General features: G+C 39.1%; 1 protein-coding gene across 5 annotated transcripts in view; it reads left to right on the top strand.

Moving 5' to 3' along the window:
• Positions 1–18,187, top strand: part of Kmt2c (lysine methyltransferase 2C) — a 207,847-nt gene that overhangs the window by 172,644 nt on the left and 17,016 nt on the right. For 3 of the 5 annotated variants that reach the window (XM_028774733.1, XM_028774728.1, XM_028774730.1), the window contains exons 41-50: positions 1,157–1,220; positions 2,956–3,188; positions 6,957–8,663; positions 11,982–12,194; positions 12,853–13,017; positions 14,332–14,473; positions 14,617–14,764; positions 16,363–16,541; positions 16,624–16,760; positions 17,577–17,826. In XM_028774733.1, the coding sequence (XP_028630566.1) occupies positions 1,157–1,220; positions 2,956–3,188; positions 6,957–8,663; positions 11,982–12,194; positions 12,853–13,017; positions 14,332–14,473; positions 14,617–14,764; positions 16,363–16,541; positions 16,624–16,760; positions 17,577–17,826 (3,238 nt within the window). The remainder of the gene's footprint in view (positions 1–1,156; positions 1,221–2,955; positions 3,189–6,956; positions 8,664–11,981; positions 12,195–12,852; positions 13,018–14,331; positions 14,474–14,616; positions 14,765–16,362; positions 16,542–16,623; positions 16,761–17,576; positions 17,827–18,187) is intronic. The other 2 variants (XM_028774729.1, XM_028774731.1) reach the window with 2 other exon arrangements.

The following is an 18,187-nucleotide window of genomic DNA, read 5'->3' as shown; positions in this document are numbered from 1 at the left end:
GAAAACTATCCTGCTAATTGGAATTAATCCATCACATTTAAAATGTAAAATTGTTAGAAACAGGAAAATGTCTGTAGTCATTCTACTAAGTATAATTATTCCTTGAGATGACTTTGTTTTTTTGAATATTGAACATCTATAATCAACTCAAAGTTTAAACATTGATGCTACGTTCATGTTATGAAGTCTGGAAACAATAACTCTTTTCATGTGCTATTTTCTGTGTTGATTTTTAAAACATGTAGTTGCCTGGTATGAGGGAGGACCTTGTTCTGTGCGCTTTTGGGATTATCTTATAGTCTGCCAGTTACCATTTATATTTATTATACAGATTATTTATGCTTTTTCCCTATTAAAGTATAAACACCCTTTGATATACTACAAAGGCATTAAGTGTTTTGGCTGAGTTTTCTAAATTCTTGGTCTTACTATGAATTCGCTGTGCACGTTCAGCAAGCTCTTGAGCTGCTTTACTGTGCTCTGTCAGACGTTGCCTCAGCTTCCCTGCAATGCCCTAAGATTGAACATGCCATATTCTGGCTGTTGAACATAGCTCATGTCTAACAGAACTTGAATCAACTCGGTAAAGATTTTTTCCAAGATTCTATTTATCAGGTCCTGGCCAGGAAATTGTGAAATTATCAGTTACTAAAACACCATGAAAGAAGCAAGGCATATTATTAGAACACAAGACTAACATTCTAATGAGTGCATTTTCTTTTATATGTATGCTGTATTAATTCTTGTTATAATTAGCTTTTTGTTAATAACAATTTAGTGAGTCTAGAACATGTGTTTATGCATTTATTGACAAAAGAAATCAGGTAGGCATCATTAAAACATCAGATTCATGTGAATTTTAACTTAACTATGCAAGATTTAATTTGCCTTAGTATTCTCTTTCAGATGAGTATTTCATTATTTTCTGTTCAACTAAATATGGAAAATATAGTTCAGAGATAATATTAAATGTTTGGTATTAAACTATTGCCCAACTAATTTATTCTAGTATTTATAAGAGAAGAAAAACTTTAAAGATGTTTTAAAAAAATTAAAATTACTCTTTTTTTTCATTATTTTTTCTTCATTTTGAAGTTTTCCCCCCCTTAAATTGAAGTATGGAATTAAACATATTTGTAAATTTTACTTATTTTAGGATGGCAGTATAACACATCAGATTTCTAGGCCTAATCCTCCAAATTTTGGTCCAGGCTTTGTCAGTAAGTATAAATCTAATAAGTTACCTGTTCTCTGGGGCTGGCTTGTTTGAGTCTATGTGTGCTGTTCTGAAGCTCGGAATGAGTGTAGCGTGTCACTGTAAGCTGAGGGCCTCCTCTCGAATCAGAGCTCGCTCTTCTAGACATCTTACAGCAAGGCATGTGTTTTCATTGCTTTTTTCCACTGTGCATGAAGAATTAGTTAGAAAAATACTTTAATGCAGGAAAACCATCTTCCCTATTTTCTTCAGCATTAATTTTTTTAAAATAGATTTGCCTCTTTCCGATCTATAGCATTAAACCATGTTTGCTCTCATGACAGTCTGCCTATGACAAGGACACTAAATGGGGAAAAACAAAGGGAGTATGTTTAAAAGAAGCTGGGTTATAGCATGGTGTGAAGGTCAAGTGTGCAAGATGCCACTGAGCCCTTCTAGCTGTCCTTAGGGGTCCCAAGGTGGTTCAGGATAGCATTTAACGTTCCCTCAAACTGAACCTTTCTCAAATCTTCAGACTGTTTAGCTAACTTTTTTCACCATTATCTTTCATTTTGCTCACCTCTGCTCTCCTGGTTCCAGAAACCAGAAAGGCTTTCCTTGCGGTAGGTCTCATTCTACCAGAAGCAGAACTTCTGAAACCTTGTGAAAAAGCCTGTTCTTGACAAAAGCCCTTCAAATTTAGTGCACTAGATTGCACCTTCATACATATACTGGAACTTCTGGGTTTAGGAACAAACCCAAAGTCTGACCTTTTGAAATTCCCCCACATCAATTATGATCATAATTTGAATACATATTTGTATTAAAAATAAGTAAACTACTATGACCAACTGGCTTTTTCTGGCTGTATTGTGCCCATTGGATTTGGTTGGATCTTAATGTATGACAATATTCTGTTATTGATGTTATTTTCAGCTAATGTCCTTCTAGGATTGTGATTTTCTTTGTCTTGTAGTCAGTCAAAAAAGAATACTCGATTTTTTACTAAATGAGATAACCTTTTTTGGGGACTTGGCATCAATGGAATAATGTGCTCTGAGAGAACAAGGAGGGGTCTTAGCGTGAGATAAGATACCGTGGGGAGTGGGGTTAGCTGTCCGTGAGAGATGAGAAGGCTTTGCTTGATTAGCTGTCACCTCCCCTTGTAGACATAGAAATTACAAAATTAATGGAAGTTACCAGTACTTTTAACTTAATATATTTTCTTTATAAAATGTAGACTTCAAAGTGCTTCTTTTTAAAGTTTTCTGGGTTTCATCTCCCTGTTTCATTTTTCCTCCACTACTAAGATGTAGGAAGACATTATAACCTTAAGAGAAATCAGCATGGTAAATGACTACCTAGTCCATGCTCTGGATGTTAGTGGGTTGTATCTTCCTTGCCTCTTCAGTGTCGGTACAATTGAATTAATAAAATGCACATACAACATTTATATACAATTCGGTTTATGGATTAGATAATTTGATGGTTCTTTTGGAAGATTGGAGTTGCAGAACTTACAAGCATTAAGTTAACTAGTATTTTAATTGAACATTCTCTGGCTTTCTTGAGTAAATACAATTTTCTAGAAGCTGATACTTCATAGTCATAAAGGTCTCTAATAATTAGAATTTTGTTTTCAATTTTTCTTTTAAATATTCACAATAAAATTGTGTCTTCTTACAAATGAAGTTGTTTAACTTTTAATATCTTGGACTATTTAGAAAATTAACACACTTGAATTTCGATTCTTCCCTCAGATGACTCTCAGCGTAAGCAGTATGAAGAGTGGCTACAAGAGACTCAGCAACTGCTTCAGATGCAGCAGAAGTATCTTGAAGAACAAATTGGTGCACACAGAAAATCTAAGAAGGCCCTTTCAGCCAAACAGCGCACAGCCAAGAAGGCAGGGCGAGAGTTCCCAGAAGAGGACGCAGAGCAGCTCAAGCATGTTACTGAGCAGCAGAGTATGGTTCAGAAACAGCTTGAGCAGGTAATAGACAGGGTTGTAAAATGGAAACCGTCTGCAGCTGAAGAGCTGTATTAGTGTAGCATTCATTCAGTGCCTCAGGATTTTGGTTTATGCTGTTAAATAGCATGCATGTTATACTCCTCTGGGAAGACCTCTTAATAAATGAGGGAGTGGCTGCCTGAGCAATGCTTGCTGCCACTGAAGAGACTGACTCTTACAACTCTGGGTCAGAATTATTTTATATACTTTACGTGACCCTGGAATAATTGGGTTGTTTACTTGGTACTAGTAAATCACTGCACCAGTGGTGGTGGCACTTATTTTGCTCTTAAAAATCACCACTGAAGTGAAGGTAAGAGCTGTAGTTCAGTGGTGCAATGCTCACCTAGCATGTGTGAGATACTAAGTTCCCTTTGAGTGCCTTCAAAACAGTGACACAAAAGAAAAGAGGAAGAGAAAAAAAAAAACTGGAATACCTTGAAAAGGGTCTTATTTCCAAAAAATAAAGCCACCAAGGCCAAAAAGTTGTAAAGCTTTAAAATTACTGTAAATAAGTTTAAAATGAAGTGTGTAAGATGAGTTCAGAACTCACTTACAGTTATTTACCTAAATGAATTACTGCCTCTTATAAATGCTTACTCATGAATGTTTACAATAGCTTTATCCAGTGTCATCCAAAACTAAAATAGGGTGGGAACGGCAGCTCACCACTGTTATGAGACACAGCTATGAGAAAAGGCTGAGGTTCATGAGCTTAGCATATGTAACACAACGAAACTCCATCTCAAGGAGGGAGAACGGAACAAAAGGTAACCACATCCCACTGCCAAAGGTTTGGGATGATGAAATAAAGTTTGGTACACCTGTTTTTGATTGGAAAAAATACATAGCAATAAAAATAATAAAACTGCTGATACATGCTTACAGCTTGAATTTCTAGAGTATTACATTGAACAAAAAGAGGCCATTTCCAATAATTTATATACTATTGAAATGACAGTTACAGAGATGAGTGATATATTAGCAGTAACTATGGGGAAGACAGTAAGGGGGGTTGATTCTAAAGAGTAGTCATGGGGAGCTTTTTCATTCTGGAACATTTTCTTGATTATGAGATAACTATAATTTCTCTGTGTGCTAATAATTCATAGAATTGTATGCCAGAACTTAAACTTGGTCTTTTGGTTTTTTTTGTTGTTGTTGTTTTGTTTTTTTATTTTTGTTTTTTTGTTTTGTTTCTTTTTTGTTTTGGTTTTGGTTTTGGTTTTGGTTTTGGTTTTTAGAGACAGGGTTTCTCTGTGTAGCCCTGGCTGTCCTGGAACTCACTCTGTAGACCAGGCTGGCCTCGAACTCAGAAATCTGCCTGTCTCTGACTCCCAAATGCTGGGATTAAAGGCGTGCGCCACCACCGCCCAGCTTGGCCTTTGTTTTAAGTTATAAGTTATAAAGAACTCCAAATATTAATACTAGAAGTAGACAAGCGATTCAGAGTATAATTCATAGAAATCAAGGTGTTCCCTGTATGGTGAACACTCCAGGAAACACCCCCTCTGTCTTGTCTTATTTGACCTTGCCTACAACTTGAAGGAATTACTATTATCACTACTTGACACTTAAAGAGACTGGCAGGTTAGTCTAGGTCGTGTAGCATGCTTGCTTATTAGTTAACTGTTGCATCAGGGCTTTTGACTCAGTTACTGTCTTCCTTCAAGTCTGAGGTCACAACACCGTGTACCTGCAACTTGATGATGATACTGTTCTCATTGATTAACAAGCTAGGACCATCACAGAATGAGAGCTTCTTTTCTCTTGAGATTCATTCTCTGGACCTGTGTTCATTGACGGTAAATACTCTTTAATGCAGATAGTTACATAATGTATTTTTAGTCATTTTTCTGCCTTTGATGAATTGTATTTTAAAAGTGTCCTCCTGAGAGAAGTAGCATAATTTTGATGAAAGTCTAGGGTTTTTTTTTTTTTTTACAAATCAGTTGATGAAATTCTATTTATGAGCTAATAATATACTTTATTTGAAAAATTAGGTACATCCTTACTACAGGGTCGCCTATAAGACACTGTGATCTCAGTAAAAAAGAACGTTTATTGTAGATTTTTTTGTATGTGTGTGTACAAAAGAGAATGAATCTAAATCTTTACACTTACTGTGCAGCTTCGTTTCTTTTTCTGCTGGTGAGACAAAAATAAGGAAGAAAGGATTTGTTTTGGCTCACAGTTCCAGGTTACACAGTTCATTACAGTGAGAAGTGACAACAGCGAAAGCCAGTCCCATTGCAGTCACAGTCGTAGTCAGGAATCAGGTCGTCAGGTGCACGCACACTGGTGTTGAGTTCACTCTCTATTTTAACAAGTTTTGGATCCCCTAGCCAGGGAATGATCTTGACCAAAATTAAGATGGATCTTTCTGTATCTGTTGTCATAATCAAGGCAATCCCCCACAGCCACACTCAGAGGCTCATCTCCCAGGTGATTGACGCCACTAACCATCATGTCAAAGACGCCCTCTACCACTGAGTTATAATCCTCACTTGGTGGGAGGGAGGGAGGGAGGGAGGGAGGGAAGGAAGGAGGAGGGAAGGAAGTCAGTCAGCCAGTCCTGCAAGTTTTCCTCTGACCCCCACACCCATACGGTAGTATATATGTACCCAAACATACATACAATAGGTTTAAAAAGAAATTTGGAAGAAGAAAGGAAAAGGTAGAAGTTATGCAGTAACGGAGAGGATCCCAGACACTTTAATTTTTCAAAATACTCGGGGAATCCAAGAAAGTAAATGTGATGACTATTAAAAGTGCTGGATTAAATATGTTAATATGAAATGTAGATGGTGACTGCCTTTTAAACATGTGTATCGCTTTGTACCTTTCTTCCTCAATTCTCCTCAGAATGTGCATTCCCTCTTCACTGCCCTTTTCCTAGAGTAGAGTGCATAACTGAAATGTTTCTTTAAACAAGTAAGTGGGTTGACAGATGGATTGATGGATAAAGGTGTGTGCTGCCGAGCCTTATGGCCTCCCTCCCCCAAAATCTGATGTGATAGTGCATATCTTTAATCCCAGCACTTGGGAGGCAGAGGCAGGAGGATTTCTGAGTTCGAGGCCAGCCTGGTCTACAGAGTGAGTTCTAGGACACCCAGGGCTACACAGAGAAACCCTGTCTCGAAAAAATAAAAAAAAAAAAAAAGAAAAAAAAACTTTAAAATAATTTCAGAGCTTAGGCATTTTCAGAAATTATAATTTGAATGTGTCACCAATCAAATTTAGGGTTTTGTCATTCATTTTAATCTAAGGGAATGTCATGTGTACTAATAATTCTTCTTTTAAAATGTGTCATTTTGTGTATTTAAGAAATGGGATCTTACCAAATGGTTACAATTTTAGCCAAATCTCAGTTATTATAACCTTATGCATTAATGTAACTTCTATTAATGTATCACACATAACCGTCTTTTTTATTTTACTGCTAGATATGTTATAGTTTAAGTAGCATGTGACTTTCATGCTTCTTTCAGGAAATTCTTTTTGAATTTTTGTGGATATTTAACATGCAAAGAACTTTTACAAGAAAAAAATTAACATTTTTGTTTGTGGGCACATGCTCAGATGTACCACAGTACACATGTGGTCACAAGTGTTAGGAGTGGGCTGTCTGCCTCTACTATGTGGGTTCCAGGGACCCAATTCAGTTCATAGGCTAAAAATTACCAGCCAGTGTTTTGTCGCAGTGCCTACCTTGTATATGTGGGAGTAATTATTGCTTCATTGTTTCAGATTCGTAAACAACAGAAAGAGCATGCTGAGTTAATTGAAGATTATCGGATCAAGCAACAGCAGCAACAGCAGCAGCAGCAGTGTGGCCTCGCCCCTCCCATCCTCATGCCAGGGGTTCAGCCCCAGCCATCTCTAGTTCCAGGTGCCACTCCACTCCCCATGAGCCAGCCTGGCTTTCCCATGGTGCCACAGCAGCTTCAGCACCAGCAGCACACAGCAGTCGTCTCGGGGCATACCAGCCCTGCAAGGATGCCCAGTTTACCTGGGTGGCAGTCTAACAGTGCTCCTGCTCACCTCCCCCTTAATCCTCCTAGGATTCAACCCCCAATTGCCCAACTATCTTTAAAAACTTGTACACCAGCCCCAGGGGCAGTGTCAAGTGCAAATCCACAGAATGGACCACCACCTCGAGTGGAGTTTGATGACAACAACCCTTTCAGTGAAAGTTTTCAAGAGCGAGAGAGGAAGGAACGCTTGCGAGAACAGCAGGAAAGACAGCGAGTCCAGCTGATGCAAGAAGTAGACAGACAGAGAGCTTTGCAGCAGCGGATGGAGATGGAGCAGCATGGCCTGATGGGTGCTGAGCTAGCCAACAGGACACCTGTTTCCCAGATGCCATTCTATGGTTCTGACAGACCTTGTGACTTTTTGCAACCCTCTCGACCCCTTCAGCAGTCTCCCCAACACCAGCAGCAAATAGGGCCAGTTTTACAGCAGCAGAATGTCCAACAAGGGTCTGTTAACTCACCCCCAAACCAAACTTTCATGCAAACCAATGAGCGAAGGCAGGTAGGACCTCCCCCTTTTGTTCCAGATTCACCATCTGCTTCTGGTGGGAGCCCAAACTTTCATTCTGTTAAGCAAGGACATGGAAATCTTTCTGGGTCTAGCTTTCAGCAGTCTCCATTGAGGCCTCCATTCACACCAGTTTTACCAGGAACACCTCCAGTAGCTAATAACAATGTCCCTTGTGGCCAAGACCATTCTGTAACACAGGGACAGAATTATTCAGGATCCAGCCAGTCTCTCATTCAGTTATATTCTGACATAATTCCAGAAGAAAAGGGGAAAAAGAAAAGAACAAGAAAAAAGAAAAAAGAAGATGATGCAGAATCCAGCAAAGCACCGTCAACTCCCCACTCTGACTGCACTGCCCCACTAACCCCAGGCCTCTCAGAAACTACCTCCACTCCTGCAGTGAGCACACCCAGTGAGCTCCCTCAGCAAAGACAACAGGAGGCAGTAGAGCCAGTCTGTGCTGTGACAACAGACCAGCCTTGTATAGAGTCAGAAAACAAACTTCCCAGCAGTGAATTCATAAAAGAAACTTCAAATCAACAGGCACATGAGAATTCTGAGTCAGACAAGCCTTCTGTGGACACGCCCAACAGAACTGAAGAAGTAAAGTTGGAAAAGGCAGAGACACAGCCATGCCCGAGTCAGGAGGACACTAAAGTGGAAGAGAAAACTGGTAGTAAAATCAAAGACAGCGTAGCTGGTCCTGTCTCCTCAATACAGTGTCCTTCCCTTCCTGCTGGAACCCCTGTTACCAAAGGAGATACAGGAAATGAACTACTGAAGCACTTGTTAAAAAGTAAGAAGGCCTCTTCCCTTCTAACTCAGAGACCTGAGGGCACTTTATCTTCAGATGAAAGCTCTACAAAGGATGGTAAACTGGTTGAGAAGCAGAATCCAGCAGAAGGATTGGTAAGTGTCAGTTGTAAAAACAACTGCCTTTGTTTTTAAGCTATTTCAGTAGATTAGTATCAACAAATTACCAATTTTAAAACTATTTTGTAATTTTCTTGCTCAAAAAAAAATCATTTTTTTTTGGGTTTTTATTTCTATGGACCCCTGTTTTTACTTATATTTACAAAATATATGAGTGACTCACTTGCTTGTTGTATAAAGCAAACATATGTATCATTATGTGTGCCTTTCAGCTGGTTATCATAACCAAGTTGGACTAAATATAGCAAAGGAAGTATGTGTGGATCTTTATTATAAATAAGTGCATAATTTCTATTAGCCTGTCTAAAATTTAGAAGACAGCTCCTTGTCTTACTTGTCTTTCCTTGAGTACTCTCAGGGATGTCTCATATTGGGAACTTATTGTGTCAGAAAAATAACATGATTTTAGATGTGGATACTATTTCCATCTTTGTAGTTTTCTATGTATCGATATTCTACACATTTTAAGTGTTAACATTGGATTTTCTTTTCATTTGTATGATAGGCAGTTTTAAATACACACTTTGAATACAGAGTGACCATCATTTCAGTGAACTTCATTAAGATGTTTCACAAACAGGAGTTTCTCTGTCTTTGGAATAGGTCTGCTTATTGCTTTGGTCCTTGTCTTTCATAAGTAGCAGTGGCTGTTAGCACATTCACACAGCTTCCTTAGGGTGCTGCTCAGTTTGATTTTATAATTCTTACATTGTAATTGAGGTGCAGTAGTGTTTTTACTTGTCTAGGTTTGAAATTTTAAGAGTAATGAGGCTTGTCATTTTGCAATGTGGGCTCTCGTCTCTTGTGTTGTCTCCTGTAGTTCAGTAGAGACTGAGCGTTCCAGCAGTTGTTATTCTTGTCTAATTGGCAGTTATGGTCTCTTCTTGCTCTTTATTCTTTGAGAGTCTCATATATGCAATCAATGCATCTTGTGGTTGTTTTTCTAGTTGTTAGAATATGCTCTTCAGGCCCAATCCTTGGCTGCTGACTCCAGGAAGTTTTGTGTCTGGCAATACTGAGTGCCCTCAGCACTGTGCCCACTGTGCCCTCTCTGCCCCGTGTGCTGCAACTTCTTCTTCTCTCCTGTCCTTTTCTAATGTCTTTTTCTTTGGTGAAACTTAGTTCTGAAATCTAGTAATGAGCTTCCTGATCTTGACCAACCACAGATGTGTGGATGCCCATGCATCCGCCTCATACTCGCTGAGGCTTTACTCACATAGAAACTACCGTCAGCATGTTCATACTAAAATCTGTACCATACAAGAATGTTTAGTGGCATGGGGAAGCAGGCACATGTCAAGTATAAAACACAGAAACTAAGATATTAGAATGAGCATGAGGTGTACGCTCTTGATCCTTGTGATTAAAACAACAGCAGAAACCATGTGAAGCTGTACATGGTGGTACCTGCCTGTGATCTAAGCACTCAGGAAGCTGAGGCAGGACGATTGCTGCAAGTTCAAGGGCAGTCTGAGCTACAAAGTGAAATTTTTACACAACTAATAAACAAACAAACAAACAAAAAATTCAAAATCTTTTGTGATTTTTTATACTTGTCTTTTGAAATATAGTTGAATTTATTTTGTATAATTATTGTAAAAAATAGATACTATTTGTAAAGCATCTAAGGTGGCTGAGTTATGCAAACTTAACATGCTTGCCTGCTCAGTCTTTCATAAGCCAATCACAAAATTCGTAGGCCTTTGAGGACATCGGCATCCATGTTACCCCGGGTGGTTTGAGAGCATACCAGATTTGTTTGTGCTACTATGTTCCTAAATCAGAATGCACTGTTCAGCAAGATTCCCCTGGTGATCCAGTGCTGTAGGCCTGCTTGTAAAATCATCTGGTGGTCCTGTTAAGACAAAGATTGCTGGTTCATTTGTTGTAGGTTGGACCAGAGAAACTGCATTTCTAATCAGTCCCAGGAACTGCTGTGTTTCTCTGATACTGCTCTTGGAGAGGCAGGGGTCTACCCAAGCAGAGGCAGTATAAGCCTGCTTCAGCCTCCTTCCTTTGTATGAGTTAAGAAGAAAAAGTAGTAATTTGTAATATATGAAATTTAAATTTGTTCATGAATTTTAAAAGTTGTATTGGACCATGGCCAACTCATTTATAAAAATCACACAGCTGCTTTTGTGATACTATATCAGAGCCTATAGTTCACACAGACCAAATGGCTCATAGGCTAAAATTATTACTGTTTCCCTTTATCTATAATCTGCTACCCATGTGATCTTACTTAGAACATAATCAGAAAATCTAATTTTCAAAACATTCAAAAGTTAAATGCAGAAATGGTTTTACTAAATTTTTCAATTATACTTGTTTTTAGCAAACCATTTATTAGTTTTAGAAGTAACAAAGCATGAAAAATATTCCTATGTTTTGATATTGGTACCTACAGACTTAGATAAAACTAAGACTTTCTCAAAGCCTGTATTACTCTCATATCTTTGAGACCATGAAAGCAAAAGGAAAGAAAGGAGGCTAGAGACAGAGATGGCTTAATGGTTAAGAGAATTTATGATTCTTGTTGGGGACCTGGGTTTGGTTCCTGGCACTCACATGGTGGCTTATAACCATTTGTAACTCCAGTTTGAGAGGATTCAGGGCTTTTTTCTGATTTTCACAGGCACCAGCCATGCATATGGTGTCTATACATTGTATACATATAAACAAGATATTCAAACACATTAAATAAATCTTCTTTTAAAAGCAAAGGAAAAATTAATTTGCTGTTATCTGTGTTCTCTTCTTTTGACTATATTAGTACACAGCCATTACATTTTTCATTCAAATGTAGATTTTGACACTAGTTTGAGAAGCCAGTATGACATCTTAGTGCTTTCTTGCTGCTGTTCTCTTACCTCTGGTGCATGAGCTTCAAATGTTCCTGGAACCTGGGAATTAGCTTCACATCTCAGATTACAACAGTTTTTAGTTCCTGTGAGGGAAATAAATTATCAAGAACATGGCTCCAAAGCTGCCCATTCATCTGGTATGGTGCTTCCCAGATCTCAGCTTAGTGAGGAGCCAACTTCATTCTTGTTTCTAGAAGTTCTGCAATTTCCTAAGTTGCTGCGGCTGGCTATTTTTCATATTTTAGTATACCTTAATGTTGAGGGAAGAGGGAACAGTTATTTTCAGAAAACAACCTCACTCTGTAACTTCCCTCTTTAAGATGGGATGCCATGTTAGAAATATGAGTCACAAGTTGGAGCTGGTCTAGCATGAACTAAGAATCAAACATGTGGGAAGTTACTTACTTCTTAACCTTTCCAATTACATTAGCAAACTTTGGGGGCTCAAATGCAAGGTGGTTTTGGAGGTGGCAACAGCCAGTTGCCAAAAACAGATGGAGGAAGTGAAACCAAGAAACAGCGAAGCAAACGGACTCAGAGGACGGGGGAAAAAGCAGCACCTCGCTCAAAGAAAAGGAAGAAGGATGAAGAGGAAAAACAGGCTATGTACTCCAGCTCTGACTCCTTCACCCACTTGAAACAGGTGAGCTGTCAGAACAGCCCTTTGCCACTTCCAGGAGGGGAGAGAGCAAGTGTTGCCTTTTCAATCCTAGGAAACGGAAGTTTTCACCTTATTACAATTAGTTCCTAATTAAAATAGGGAGAAAGGACAAGGAACCTAATAGACTCTGTCTGCTAGCAGAGCCACACTTTATCCTATTGGCATTTGAGATTTACATTCTAGTAGGTGGATTGGTCGGTGATGGTTAAGATTTACCTATGTTCAGAAGGAGCGGCCTCAACACCAGGAACCTTTGTACGCCCCATTTCTTGTGACTTTGGACCCAAAGAAATGCAGCTGTGGACCTAAACTCTCATTGCTCATTGCGAGCAAAAATGGGGAGGGACACACCTCCCCATCTCTGTTCCCATTGGCAGTGCCTGGCCTCCATTCTTTCCCTGTTTCTTACTGAGCAAAAATAAAGAGCATGTTTTTCTTGTGAGGCGCATAATGGCATCTCTTTAACAGATGGGAATAAAACTTATTTGAAGTATATCCCAGAGATTCTGTAGTTTCCAGCATTTTGAATCTTGAGATTTTTTTTTTCACAATCCTTATTTGACTTCAGGTCTTAGGAAGCCCAGAGACACTTCCATGTTTGTTAATCATGTACATTACTTTTAAATGTGTTTTTTAATAGCAGCTCTCTCTGCTCCCTCTAATGGAACCGATCATTGGAGTGAACTTTGCGCACTTTCTTCCTTATGGCAGTGGCCAATTTAATAGTGGGACTCGGCTTCTAGGAACTTTTGGCAGTGCCGCCCTTGAAGGGGTCTCAGACTACTATTCTCAGTTGATCCACAAGGTATGTCTCTTTGCCAGGGTGCTGCCTTGCCTCAGGTTGGAGAGCGTCCCACTCCTGGGGAGTGTGGCTGACTTAGCTGTGCATCTACTTTACATAAAGTCTCCAAGATACACTGAAACTTAGGTTCAACTAAAAGATTAAAAATATATCTAGTCAAGTATTTCTAACATGTATGCTTCAAATTTCCAAGAGATGAGAATACAAATGGTAGAAAATATGCATTATATCCTTTCTATAGTAAAGGAAACACACTTTTCCTTGTAACCTTTGTTAACTCTTAAAATGAATTGAATTGACGGTACATAGTGGGACTAAAAAGTATGGTTAGCTTTTACCTTGGAAAATAAATTTTAAAAACTTTAATATGTTTCGTTAAATAATTTAGGTGCTAATTGAAATTATGCACTAATTCTTAGGTTACCAAAATAGCATGAGTCAATCAAATATTGAAGAATATTAAATATTTTTTATGATAGCATCATAAGATCACTTCAGTTTGCATCTGACCTATATATAAAGCAATTATTTTGAGAAATATGTGAGTGTCTGTTTCCTGGTGGCTTTTCTTTGTTGTTAAGGTAACTGTCTCCACGTTCCCTTTGCTGTCGTTATGGCCTGTTCTTCAGTTAGCCTTCCTCAGCTCAGGCTGCTTGTCAGCATTACTCTTGTAACTACCCTTGCACTACGCTATGATGTGTAGTTATTACAGGTGACGCCAGCATTCCTTGAGGAGATCAAGCCATAAATGACAGATTGGTGGCATATGTAAGGCCGAGAGAGATAACTGAAAGTGAACTGTGTTCATTAGTATATTTGGTACCTTTAGTATTATTTTTTTTTCTCCTTTTGTTTCTTTTAGAGATCTTGGACAGTCCAGATTCTCATATCTGAGACGTAAATTAAGTTAAAGACAAATTCTGTATTTTCATATTTTAATAAATTGAATAAAGGAACATTTAACTACTTTTTGTAACTTAGTCAATTTTAAAACTGCTTTTTATTGGTTGTTGTAATGATGAAACCTGAGAACAGTTACACAAAATTAAGTATAACAAAAATTGGATTCTTCATTTTAAAAGCTGAACACTCATGCTGGGCCAAGTAGGCAAATGGACAGCAGCCTTCTGTTGATAGCCTCCTGGCCCTGTGTATGGATATTTTTTGTTCTTGTGCATTTGGAACTGGAAATGCCTCTGGATTATGTTTCTTGTAGCCTTGCTTCCTTGTGCTAAAAATTCACAGAATTAGGTTTTAGCAAGGTCAATGCATATTTGATCAGTAGCATATAATTTAAAATTTTTTGGTCTCCTGCAGCAGAATAATTTAAGTAATCCTCCAACACCCCCTGCCTCTCTTCCTCCTACACCACCTCCTATGGCTTGCCAGAAGATGGCAAATGGTTTTGCAACGACTGAAGAACTTGCTGGAAAAGCTGGCGTGTTGGTGAGCCATGAAGGTATGATGATAGCATCCAAATCTTACCCCTTGGAAGGGTCTGCCTTTGAAAGCTGTGTGTACTGAAGTGTCTGCAGAACTGAACTGCTCCCTCTGTATGTACTTTGTCCTACATACTTTGATTCTCTTTGTTCGCTTTTGCAGTTGCCAGAGCTTTAGGACCGAAGCCATTTCAGCTGCCTTTCAGACCTCAGGATGACTTGCTGGCTCGAGCTATTGCTCAAGGCCCGAAGACAGTGGATGTTCCTGCCTCACTTCCAACACCACCTCATAATAATCATGAAGAATTAAGGTAGAAGCCACGTTTTAAAAGTGTGCATGCGTGTGTGCATGCATGTTGCCTGCATATATGTCTGAGCACCACATACATACCTATTATCCACAGAGGCCTATACTATAGGGCTTTGGATTTCTGGAACTGAACTTCCAGGTTGTAAGCACCCTGTGCACTGGGAATTAAACCTGGGTCCTCTGGAAGAACAGCCAATGCTTTTAACCACTAAACCATTTCTCCCAGCATCAGAAGCTACTTTTAAGAATTGGTTGCCTCTTTTAAAAATGCGCTTAGGATTTGGCAATAGTATATAAAGGCATTTAAGGTATAAAGTACTCTTGAATATAAACTGTCAAATGCATTGTTACTATTGAAGTGAAATTAATGTGTGCATTTTTAACGTATTATATAATTTAAGCAGTATATGCACCATAATAATCAAATAGACATTCATGATTATGGGAAAACTTCTACATAAAATATTTCAGAGGTTTTATTTTCTAAACACTTCGTGTGATTTGTTGGATTTATTGATACTAAAATGAGAGATCAGCCATCATAGATGCCATGGTATCATGTAAAGAGAACAGCTCTTAGCCACAAGAAGCTCATCACCAGTTTCTATGAGTTCTTTGCCCCCAAGAATCTTACTTGGAGAATCAGCTTCCCTTAGTAGATAAATTTACTACCCAACCAGTTAAATAGTATGTATGAACTTCTTTAGAATTTTATTCCTTTGTGGAAAATATGATGAATCCCTGTGTTCTGAGCTGTCCGTTTAATCTAAGTCTCTTAATTTATTAATGAGAGAACTTGTCACTGCACACAACAGCAACAGGATAGATGTTTCTGTAGTTGCGTGGAATTATCACTTGGAGTTTGGAATGTGGGGTCTCCTTTCTCTCTTACCTTACAGTTAAGATTTCCTAGCTGTGTCAATACAGTGGAGCTCTTTCCAGCCTGTGAGTGTGCATGTGGTGATCTAGCTCAGGTGTCTGTTTAATCCCTGGACTTTACATGACTGCCCAGCAGCTTTTTCCAGGTCTCCTTTAGTGTGAGTGGGAAAAATGAAAGATAGAAGGTCTGTGGCCATGTCCCACACTTGTAGCTTGAGGCTTCACTATTTCCCTGGTGAACTAGAGCCTTGACTGAAACAAAGGGTTGGCTCCCTTCTTTGTTTTCCATTATTTATTAGTGAAGAGAATTAAGTGCCAACAACACCACAGTTGCTGTATTTTCTCTCATCTTGCCACTGTACACAGCAGCAACAGGTTACATGGATCTGTGGTTACATGGAGGCTGACTTGAATATAAGTGTGGACAGTTCAGCATAGCCTTAGTCTTAGTCTCAAAGATGTCAATTTTTCATCCTATGATGTTTCTGAATATCTCTTTCTTGGAGGTCTTTACATTTCAATCTATAGCTTTTTCAAAAGAATAACCATTTTACTGTTTTATAGGTAAATCTATTTCTGTGTTTTCATAGCAGTATAATAACTGATCCAGTTGCTGTTTTGTTGTTGCTGTCGAGAGTACTTTCCAGTGGTACCTGTGCATGGAGTTGGTGAGAAATCCGAGTGGAGTTGCACATTACGATGTATGTGCTCCTCTTTCAGGATACAGGACCACTATGGTGACCGGGACACTCCCGATAGTTTCGTCCCCTCATCTTCTCCTGAGAGTGTGGTTGGTGTGGAGGTGACCAAGTACCCAGATCTGTCATTGGTGAAAGAGGAGCCTCCAGAACCTGTGCCATCCCCCATCATTCCAATTCTTCCCAGCATATCCGGGAAAAGTACGTTTAGCTTAGTCTACCAAGTTACTGTTGTAAATATTTTGACTTTGAAAGCTCTGAATATTCTTTTCTCCCCCTTTAGATTCAGAATCAAGAAGAAATGACATCAAAACTGAGCCAGGCACTTTATTTTTTACTTCACCGTTTGGTTCATCCCCAAATGGTCCCAGATCAGGTCTTATATCTGTAGCAATCACCCTGCACCCTACAGCTGCTGAGGTAAAGGATGACATCACTTATGCTGTGCAGTCTATGCAATTGTTAAACTTCTGTCAGGAACTTACTAGGAAACAATGTGGGGAGCAGAACAGAGGAGAAGGGAGGGGAGTTGCTCCAGACATCCAGGCTGTTCTTGAGTACTGTTCAGTATGAAGTTTATTTGGACCTAAGCTAAGCAAAAAACTGGAGCTGAGAGTTCTGCTCTTGTAAAAGAATGTGTGCTTTGGAGAACTCTAGAAAAAAGCATTTCCACAACTGTCCATGTTACAAAAGTTAACCATTAGAATACCATAGTCAATAATAGAGTCTACAAAAGCAATAGAAACTTTGTACAGGTAGCTTGTGCCAACAGCACCAGTGGTCTATCAAGGCTTTATTTGTTTTAAAAACTCCCAAGTTTTATAAAGATATTTTATTGGAGATCAAATTTACAGTATTTTATAGGTAGACAGACAGACACACAGACAGACAGACAATCTTTTAGTTGTTAGCAGATAGAGCCTTAGCTGCAATTTTGAGGACCGTGTTGGTCTTTTTGCCAGAGCCAGACCTACTCATTTCCTTTGATCATATCCTTTAGGCCTGTCAGATACCAAGGTAGCTAGAATAGCCAGCTTACTGTGTACAGATCCCAGTACCAGTTGAAACTCTGAAGATTTCTATTTATGAAGCCTTTGTATATTAGTTCATGAAAATAAATGTATTGAAGTTTAAATAAAAGTATTTGGGTTCTTTTGTACTATATCATGAAGATAGCATTATCTTAAGTGACTCACTCTTCTAGGTGAGTAACAAGGTGTTTACTTTTTGTTTTAGAACATTAGCAGCGTTGTGGCTGCATTTTCCGACCTTCTTCACGTGCGAATTCCTAACAGCTATGAGGTCAGTAATGCTCCAGATGTTCCATCTGTGGGCTTGCTCAGCAGCCACAGAGTGAACCCAGGTCTGGAGTATCGGCAGCACTTGCTTCTTCGTGGGCCTCCGCCAGGATCTGCACATCCTCCCAGATTAGCAACCTCTTACCGGCTGAAGCAGCCTAACGTACCGTTCTCTCCAACAAGCAATGGTGAGCTAGTGAGCTTTTTGTTAAACCCAAATCCATCCTTGGTTAAAAAGTTAAGCCTGCTCATTTTGAAATTTTGATTTACTCTTTAACAAACAATAGACAATGTGTTGGTGTGTAGTCTCTGATAAATTGATCTTCTCTGGCTGTTGTTTTCTGTGGCATGATGTGGATTTCTATGCTCTGGCCTATGGCAACAAGATTGACTCTTAACGCTTTGTTCAAGCTGCTCAAAGACTTAGCTTGCTGACCCTTTATCAAATCCTGTTCTTTGAATCCCTGAGCCACTTGCCACAGTTGGCCTGCTCCATGTGGTGCAGACAGAGCTGTAGATGGTGCATTGTTTTTCTGTTCTGCTCGGCTG

Source organism: Grammomys surdaster, unplaced genomic scaffold (assembly GCF_004785775.1).
Source record: "Grammomys surdaster isolate TR1022 unplaced genomic scaffold, NIH_TR_1.0 242, whole genome shotgun sequence".
Lineage (NCBI taxonomy): Eukaryota > Metazoa > Chordata > Mammalia > Rodentia > Muridae > Grammomys > Grammomys surdaster.
The sequence above is the reverse complement of the archived record's forward strand: the minus strand, read 5'-3'. Positions and strand labels throughout refer to the sequence as shown.